General features: G+C 50.4%; 3 protein-coding genes across 4 annotated transcripts; 2 read left to right on the top strand and 1 right to left on the bottom strand.

Annotated features, from left to right (window-relative positions):
* Window positions 1-1,552: 1,552 nt before the first annotated feature.
* LOC117850506 (inositol-pentakisphosphate 2-kinase IPK1) lies at window positions 1,553-5,459 on the top strand. Of its 2 annotated transcripts, none has more exons than XM_034732338.2 (8): window positions 1,553-1,753; window positions 2,059-2,179; window positions 2,477-2,680; window positions 3,076-3,220; window positions 3,672-3,712; window positions 3,802-3,912; window positions 4,120-4,707; window positions 5,007-5,459. In XM_034732338.2, exons 2-8 carry the CDS (start codon window positions 2,072-2,074, stop codon window positions 5,166-5,168), a joined length of 1,359 nt encoding a protein of 452 aa, XP_034588229.1. In that variant the 5' UTR covers window positions 1,553-1,753; window positions 2,059-2,071; the 3' UTR covers window positions 5,169-5,459. The 2 variants fall into 2 exon arrangements, with proteins under 2 accessions (XP_034588229.1, XP_034588228.1); XM_034732337.2 differs by having other exon boundaries at window positions 2,056-2,179.
* Window positions 5,460-5,608: 149 nt separating this feature from the next.
* On the top strand, window positions 5,609-7,177 carry LOC117850507 (heavy metal-associated isoprenylated plant protein 39). The gene is made up of 2 exons (XM_034732339.2): window positions 5,609-6,650; window positions 6,726-7,177. The coding sequence occupies exons 1-2, from the start codon at window positions 6,566-6,568 to the stop codon at window positions 7,079-7,081; spliced, it is 441 nt and encodes a 146-aa protein (XP_034588230.1). The 5' UTR covers window positions 5,609-6,565; the 3' UTR covers window positions 7,082-7,177.
* Window positions 7,178-7,255: 78 nt separating this feature from the next.
* LOC117848064 (protein NRT1/ PTR FAMILY 2.13) lies at window positions 7,256-8,995 on the bottom strand (the record flags this gene model as incomplete). Its single annotated transcript, XM_034729373.2, has 2 exons — window positions 7,256-7,984; window positions 8,624-8,995. Coding segments are annotated over 2 exons (1,101 nt in total), but the record flags the coding sequence as incomplete, so codon positions are not given.
* Between the last annotated feature and the right edge of the window lie 210 nt (window positions 8,996-9,205).

Genomic DNA, 9,205 nt, shown 5'->3' with positions numbered 1-9,205 from the left:
CAGCGCCAGGAGATGACATCCTCGACGTCGGCCTGCAAATGGACAGTGGCAACCGTATGCCAAAGCTGGACATACTGCCTAATGCCGCTGACTGTAGCTCGTCCGACAATGTCGCGAATCCACACCTTGTTTGTCAGGGCAGCCGCTAGGGTTCTGGTTCTTCTTGTTTTGGGTTTGACCATAGCACAAAGGTCTGGTGCGAGGAAGCATGGTGAGGAGTCCCCCAGCCAGTTGTCCTCCCAGAAAAGAGCTGCGTTACCATCCCCTAGTTGAACCAGGATCGAAGTTTGGAAGATACTGCGTAGGTTCTTGTCCCTATCATAATCAGTGCTTAATTGGATCCACGGGCGCTGCGTATCCGTTCTTTTTAGTCACATCCAGCGAAGCCGAAGAGCTTGAGAGGAGAGTTTGAGGTCCGGAATCCCCAGGCCCCCAAACCTACACGGCCTACACGCAGTTGGCCAGGAGATGGCACAGTGCCCCCCCCCCCCCCCCCCCCCCCGCTTTGTTCTTCCCTGCCTAAAGGAAACCCTTTCTGCTCTTGTCGATCTCTCGCAGCACCCAGTCTGGGAACGTCAAGCGCAAGAAGTGTATGTGTGCAAACCGAGAACATCACTAATTTGACGACCGTTAGCCTCCCAGCTTTGTTCATGAGGTGTGCCTTCCAACTCGGGATCTTGCTAGATTTAACTTAGTATCTGCTGTTTTCTGCAGTCGAGGTACAGCAATGCACATTATCTGATGTAATTGTGTTCCCAGTCTCACATGTTCGGTGAGCTTCGTCATTGATTGAGCTATCCAACCTGAAGAGTTGGTGTTAGAAAATTTTGGAAGCCGAGGAGATCAGCTTGGTGAAATCATCAGACGTCTTGCATCTGTACTCTGCTGTAATACAGACTCTTCTGAACATAGGCATAGGCATCTTCTTTTGCTGTGGGTGTAAAACATCCCGATAATTGATTATTGTGTATAGAGGGTCAAGGCAGTCATTGTAAGAGTAATAAACAAGCATATTTCAGGAATCACCATTTGTTCCAGTCCATTTTCGTCCAGTAAAAGTTTCGTCACAAAATTCCTGGATTTACAAATATTCTTGCCCGTTGTGCTGTGTGATTGTTTCAACGACTTTGGGTCGTGCACCCAAACGCCAATTATGCTATGTGCAAGTGCAACAGCAACAAAAAAAAAATCGGAGTTCACATAGAGCATTTGCTGTTCTGTATGCTACGTCAGGGGCACTCGGTTTGGTGAGGCGACCTGATACCGTCACGTTATTTTGATTTTCACCTTATACGTGAGTCCTGGGTTTCGTAACAGTTAATCAGAATTTGCCACTGTTCCGTTTCGAAAAGAATTTACCCCTGCCAACAATAACCTGATGCAGCCTGGCTCGTAGCCATAGGCACAAGAAGCAGATGCTGGCGGCGGTGGGTCGGTGGCGTCGCCAATACGCGGCGCGGAGGTGGAGCCACATGCCAGCGTGCGCCCGCCCGCGTGGCGCCCACCCTCCCTCCACGTTTCCCTTTGCCTTCCCGGCGTTCGGCTACGCCTACGCTCTCTCTTCCCCTTCCCCGAATGCTGCTAGCCTACAAAAGCATCCCTCCACGGAAGCGCAAGCGGAGCGGCAGCCGCAGCACGAACTGGCGATCTCTGCTGCTTCCAGCCTCCTCCTCCCCCTCCCCCTCCGGTGAGCGCCGGACGGCCGGAGTAGGAACCAACGGGAGCGCAGCCCCGAGCCCACCTCCTTCCGCTGGTAAGTATCGCACCCGCCCGCTCCCCTCGTAGCTCCTCTCCGCCGGCTTGCTCGGCTGCTCCCCATGCCGCTGCTCTCGGCCGTTCGCCATCTGCTCGACGAAACGCCGCTCCGCCTAGGAGCTTGCTCGCTCGCTTCATTTCGCTTGATTCCGCCGTACTGATCTCACCGCGGCATGGGTTTTGCTGCGGATGGCGGAGCTAACCAGCAAAGCTAGATGACGTACAGATGCAGATTGCGTGTTCCTTCTCCGCGCTTTTGACTCTCGGGATCACCAATTTCTGTTCGATTCGCTCCTGCAGCAGCTGCTGATTTTCGATGGAGATGGAAGGGGTTCTGCAAGCGGGAGATGCCAAGGACTGGGTTTACAAAGGGGAGGGCGCTGCGAATCTCATCCTCAGCTACACGGGCTCATCCCCTGCCATGGTATGCACTGATTTGGTTCCTAGTGTGTCCTCATTTGCTTGGTGTGCTGTGAATTTCGGGGCTCTGTTGCTGCTGCACGGATGTGGCTATTCCAGCCCGGATCCGGTACCTGATCGAGCAAGTGATTACACAGGGATCAGGGATCACTTGGTCGCATGAAAAACCCCAAAAATTAGCATACGTTACGGCTTTCATCATTGTCCAGTTTGTGACCATGCATGCATTCTTTCCTGATTATGATGTGCTTGGTGGAAATATTATCTCACTTTGATGATCTTATTTTTCACTTGTTTTCAGCTTGGCAAGGTACTGCGGGTCAAGAAGATTCTAAAAGACAAGTCGCAACCGGCACCAAGTTGTATGGTCTTCTCAAGTTATGAGCAACTCCTGTGGGGCCATATCCCAGAATTGGTTGACTCTGTCAAACAAGACTGCTTAGCTCAAGCCTATGTAATGCATGTTATGAGCAAACATCTGGGTGCTAATCATGTTGATGGTGGGGTACGGTTCGGTTTCAACTTATTCTTGTTATTCTGTTTTTATGGTTAGCAACATATCAACAATCCTTGATACTTCGATATTCTTTTTTTGCAGTAATGAGAAAATTGCGACCATTTCCTAGTAATCACTATCACCCTACTAGTCTGCTACTCCCTCTTTTAAATATATGATTTTTGGGACAAGCTAATTAGTTCAAAAATGAATAAACGTCATATAGTTAAAATGGAGGGAGTATACATGAAATAGCATGCCTTGGATGTGCAAACATTTGGCTTTGGTCATCATCATGCTGTTATTTCATCATTTGTTAATTGCTGTTAAGTTGTTTAAAAATGCATCATTCTTTGGATCTGCATGACTCAACAAAGAAATCATGCTGTCTTTCCATCGTGCAGGTTCGTGTATGTGTCTCTAGGGATTTTCTGGAGCTTGTTGAAAAGAATGTTCTTAATAGCCGTCCTGCTTGGAGAGTGAATGCGAGCTCAATTGATAACACTGCCGATGCTGCTCTTCTAATACCAGATCACTCATTATTTTCTGGTAAACTCTCCATCCCTCTTTTTACCATAATTTGAATCTTGTTTATGTTAGAAAAGAAGGTTGATTCAGTAACGTCTAGTCAGTAGTGCTATATTCATTCGTTCTGCGTGGAACATTTGTGGCAAGACTGTTGCCTAGCTTGTTGTTTCTATTTGTGTTAGATGTGTATAAACATCATTAGGTTTGCAGTTCTTATTGGTTTAAATTTGCAAATACTACTTACCACAGCCAAATGGGCATCAAGATGGTAGAAACTGGCTTGTTTTTTCACTGATTCATAACTTAATTCTAGGTTGAACCGCAAGAGCTTGATTGCTGTCTTGAAATGGCAGCTGGGCATCAACCTGAATTCATAGTAGATTCAGATGGGCTCTATTATGGGGTTTTTAGACCTCTATATTAGCTTGAATTTTTTTGTTTGCTTACTACGGAAAGTCTTTCTTAATCTCAGGTAATCCGAGAGGCAACAGTTGCATAGCTGTGGAGATTAAGGTACTTTGCGAGCTTCCTCTTTTATTCTCATCCTTTATTGTGTGTTAGATGTTTACCATTGCTTATTTTTGGCATGCTTCACCTTTCAGGCCAAATGTGGGTTTTTGCCGTCATCAGAATATATATCAAAAGAAAATTCCATCAAGAAACAAGTAACACGATATAAGATGCATCAGCACCTCAAATTTCATCAGGGTGAGGTATGTATATTAAAATGATTGATACAAGATAGAATCGCACTCTCTTTTGCTCTTGCTCATTGAAAAAGAAACATGCGTTGTTGATACAATTATATGACAAAAACCTACATGCTTTCGTGTTATTTATGGCACTCTTGTAATACTATATTATCTCTTTTGGTTTTGGAAATCAGGTTGATACCCAACACATTCTTGCACACATTTCAGATATCGACGCCTAGTGAATACAATCCTCTTGATCTATTTTCTGGGTCAAAAGAAAGGATATGCATTGCCATCAAGTCATTTTTCTCAACTCCTCAGAACAACTTCAGGGTTTTTGTCAATGGTTCTTTAGTTTTTGGTGGCATGGGAGGTGGAGCAGATAACGTTCATCCTGCTGAAACAGACAAGTGTCTTCAAGATCTCAGCAAGGTTAGTGGCCTAGAGCTACCTGACTTCATTGAGCTCCTGTCAGAGGCAATTTTTAGATCTGGAGTACTTGGTAAATTGTTGATCACCCAAAAGCTGGACGATCATGACATTGAAGGGGCGATTCATTTGTACTACAGCATAATTTCGCAGCCTTGTTTGGTCTGCAAAAATGTAACTGATGCAGAGCTATTGCGGAAGTACACTCTTTTGCATTCTCTTCCGTTGGACAAGAGCTTGAAGATTGTCAGGGACTTCCTTGTTTCTGCTACTGCAAAGGACTGTAGCCTGATGATCAGCTTTCGTCCAAGAGAGAGTGGAACTGCAGATTCTGAGTATGATTCAGTATTTCTTGATTCTGTGAAGCAAACCTATGAGTACAAGGTATACTACTGTGAGATATATTGTTGTATTACCGTCATCTTCAAGTATCCAGCAACTAAACTAACATATACTGTCCAAATTATTAGTCGTTTTGGGTCTTTTAGATTCATATAGGTTTTGCTATGCACCTTGATATATATCATATCTAGATGCACAGTAAAAGGTATGAACTTAGAAAACTCAAAACGACCCATAATTTAGGACGGAGGGAGTAGTTCACAAATGAGTTTACTGAATTCATTTCTTTTTTTTAATATTCTTCCACATAAATGGTATTAAATTACACATTCCTTTTGCAGGCAAATTTCATTGATCTGGATGTGAAACCTCTGGATAAGATGGAACATTATTTTAAACTGGACCAGAAGATAGTCAATTTCTACTCAAGAAATGAGGAGCTCGTGCCATCTCTGAAGGGCAGTAACACTAAAGACGCTTCGCAGATTCAGCTCCAACAATGAGGAGCCTCTTCCTATATACGTCTGGAGAAGGGGGAAGGGCCCGCCCATTACAGAGTGGCGATTGCTATTTGTTGACGCTGCTGTTGTGACTTCATGAGTACTAAGGAGGTGTTGTTCGTCATTGCTGCTGTAACTCTACTAGTGCATACACTGTGGATTGTCACCGCAAATCTGCAGAGATGCTCAATGTTAGTTGAGAACCTGAGATGACTGAACTGCTTACCGTGGCAACCACTCACTGTAACATCCCAGTTGAAATGAGGGCTGAAGTTTCCCTCGCAGGTTACCATCTTTCCTAGTGTCATGTGTCCTAATTTTCTACTGCTGAAATGTTTGGTGATACTTTCATCTTCTCACGCTCTGGTCTTGGACAAAGCAAACATATCTTAGAATCGGTGGTGATGGGCTGATGGCTGGAAATCTGTATCTGGCTATTGGCTTCATTGGAGGATATCCTGCCTGTCGGACCTGCGATACTGTCTGTTTTCGTTGATGGCAACAGGCCACAAGCTCCTGTCGTCGTCTAGCCGTTGTTCTTGCCGCGTGATTCTGCTGTGCCAGAGCCCAGATGAGCTTATGAAAAGGCGTGAAGTGTTTCTAGCATTGCTTGATTACGCTGTATGTGTTTCTTTTATCCAAATTTATACTGCGTATTTGCTATTTCTCTGTTCAAGGATGCATGTAGTTGATTCGTCCACGTTGTCCGCCCTTTGCAGGATTAGTTAGATACAGTTGTTCAACTTCTAGCTTGGCGTAGACAAAAGGAGAGGATGTCCTGTTTAAACAGTTAAATTGCAAGCTAAACCAATGGTGTAGTTTATATAGCCTGCACATTATTGTTAGGATATCACTTATCAGGGTCATGCTCATGCATGTCATGGTGCAAAACTAACCGGCAGAAAAACTTGAAGAAATCGAGAGACATGGCAGAGTGCAGTTTCAAACACACTAGGGATTAGGAATCAGAATACGAGCAATAATAAAAGTAGTAGTAACGAAAACGCTTACTATTCAACAACTAGAAAAATCGTGCAAGTGTAACTACCCCACCAGAATCCCGGCTGATCGGACCATTGCAGCTGAGTCCTCGCATGATCCCTGTTCATGACACAAGCTTGGTGGGAACGAACCATTGCACGAGGGAAATGCGTTCTAGAATCTGCAGCGTAGTCGCCAATCACTGGAAGTTGGTGCTGACAATGTTAGCAGCTAGCCAATGCGAGGGGACACCGATTAGACTTCTCGGAGTCAGGGGTTGAGCTACCCAGTTTGTCCCTCCAACCACCTGAAAACTAGCAGAAATATTTGTGCTAGCTCAGGCGGGAGCAAACCCTCTGCCGGGCACTCATCGTGCGAGGCCAGACAGAGGCATCAGTGGCAAAAGGGCTCCTGCGTCCATGTCGAAGGTGACGGTGATCAAGGTGGACACCTCCTGCGCCAAATGCAAGCGCAAGGTCCTTCAGGCCGTCTCCGGCCTCCAAGGTAACCCATCCAACTATGCAACATGGATTCCGACAATGCAACGGCAATGATCGAAGCAACCCATCCATGATTCAGGTGTTGACAAGATCGAGGTGGACTCGGAGAAGGGCACGATGACGGTGACCGGCACGGTGGACCCGGTGGACGTGATCGTGCAGGCGAGGAAGGCCGGGAGGCGCGCGTCCGTCATCACCATCGGCGCGCCGCCGAAGCCGGCCGAGGAGAAGAAGCCCGAGCAGCAGCAGAAGAAGGCCGACGAGAACAAACCGGCGGCGGACGCGGAGAAGAAGCCGTCGGCGGACGCGGAGAAGAAGGCGCCCGAGCAGCCGGCCACGGTGTTCGTCCACCACGTCCCATCGTGGCCTGCGTGCCCCAGGTACCAGGAGAGAGTAGTCTACGAACAGGACCCGCCGCCGTGCTCCATCATGTAACTAACGCATCCCATCCATCTGAGTATCTGACCATCTATATACTGTAAATTTCACAAGAAAATAATGGTTCAATTCACTCTGGTGGCCTCTTCTGAATTTTTGATCTCACAATGATTGCATCCAGTAAGATCAGGAATGATTTTTCATTCTTTCAACATACAAGGCTCTGTCTTGCTAAGTTTTGAGGAGCGCGGCGTCGCTGTCGCTTGTGCTACCACCGTCTCGTGCAGGCTCAGGTCCGGCAGCGGCAGGGGCGTCGGCAGCCTGCTCTCCCTCGTACCGGTAGAAGTGCGCGCACACGAGGAGGAAGTAGACGAAGTTGGCCGCGGTGAGCACGGCCATGGCGTAGCAGAAGTAGTCGATCCTCCCGGCGTTGATGTCGTCGGTGACCCAGCCAGCGGGCCCGCCGCGCCGCCTCGTCGCCGCGTTCACGACGCTGACCACGAGCGTGGCCAGGTAGCTGCTGACGCCCTGCGCGCAGTAGAAGGCGGCGTTGGCGAGCGTGCGCATCTGGTCCGGGAACTGCGTGTTGTAGAACTCCGTCTGCCCCACCATGCTGAGCGCGCCCGGCACGCCCATCACGGCGAGCTGCGGCGCCAGGAGGAACACGGGCAGCGGGGACGACGCGCCGTCGCCGAGCGCCAGCGCGGATCGCCGCCGCCTCCGCTCCACGGCGGCCGCGACCATGAACGCCAGCGTACCTACCGCCAGTCCGGCGCCCTGCCTCTGGAGCAAGGTGATGCCATTGCCGCCGCCCTTGGTCTTGGTGACCCGCCGCGCGGCGCGGGCGACGAGCAGGTCGTAGACGGGCACGGACAGCGCCACGGCGAGGTAGAACACGGCGGCGATAGAGACCGGCGGGATGGCGAAGTTCCTGCCCATGTGGAGGTTCATGGTCGACGCCTGGATGATGGTATGCTTCGCCGGAGACGGCGGAGCACCGCAGCACGGCCTCCGGCGTCCGACTCTAATTCTGACGAGGCAGACTGGCAGAGCGCCTTTGGTCTCCTTCCGCGATCTACTCAATCCCGGCTAGCAGGTCCATGTCGCATCGGGCGGCTAGCAGGTACCGGGGCCCGGGGGTGGACGGTGTTTCAGATACCGTCCGGGGCGGACTGTATCTGAAACACCGTCCTCCCCCGCGGGGCGAAAGAACGCAGCCTGCTCCTCACGCCGCGGCTCGCCGGAGCACCGCCAAGTTCCGGCAGTCTTTCCCTTCCCTCCTCGCCCTCCCATCATGCACCACGCACGTCATTTTTCCTGAGTAGCCCGATCAACCGCAAGCTGCCGCACCAGGAGGAACACGGACAGCGGGGACGCACCATCGCCGCTGTCCAGCGCGGCGGCCGCCAGCCCGGCGCCCTGCTTCTGGAGCAAGGTGGTGCCGCCCCTGGCCTTGGTCTTGGTGAGCCGCCGCGCGGCGCGGGATATGAGCAGGTCGTAGACGGGCACGGATAGCGCCACGGCGAGGTAGAACACGGCGGTGATCGAGACCGGCGGGATGGTGAAATGCCCGCCCACGTGGAGGTCCATGGTCGCCGCCTGGAGGAACGTGTAGTTGGTCAGCTCCGCCACCACGGTGAACCACAGCGTCCCGGAGATCCACACGGGGATGACTTTCACGATGCATTTGGCTTCCTCCACCTGCTGCACGCTGCACAGGTCCCACGGCCTCGCCAGGGAGCCGTCGGGCCGTACCTCGTCAGCGGCGTCCGTCGTGATGGCCGCCTTGTTCAGGAAGCTGAGCTTCATCTTGAGGGGGATCCTGAACACGAGGCGGCCGTCGTTCCCAGCGGCGGGAGGGTCGCCGTTGTACAGGAGCGCCTCCTGCCGCCGCGCGTCGTCGGGGTGCGGCATCCGGAGCCTCCACTTGCGGCACGACGCAACGAGCACTCGCGCGATGCCGGAGAAGTTTCACGCGAAATATGTACGTGTGCGGTGCGTAGAATTCGAACTCACGATCTTAAGCCTCACGCGTAGCTTTCTTACCATCTCACACAGCACATATCTAGTCCAGAAGTAATATCATTATAGCCAAATGTTTTTAATTCGAACAGATGACACTTGTTGTTTGGGGATAACCACGCTGCTCTATGCTCTAGGAGTATGCTCGAGTTGTTGGAA

This window comes from Setaria viridis, chromosome 3 (assembly GCF_005286985.2).
Source record: "Setaria viridis chromosome 3, Setaria_viridis_v4.0, whole genome shotgun sequence".
NCBI classification, from domain to species: Eukaryota; Viridiplantae; Streptophyta; class Magnoliopsida; order Poales; family Poaceae; genus Setaria; species Setaria viridis.
Note: the sequence above shows the minus strand (reverse complement) of the source record. Positions and strands in the feature narration are given on the sequence as shown.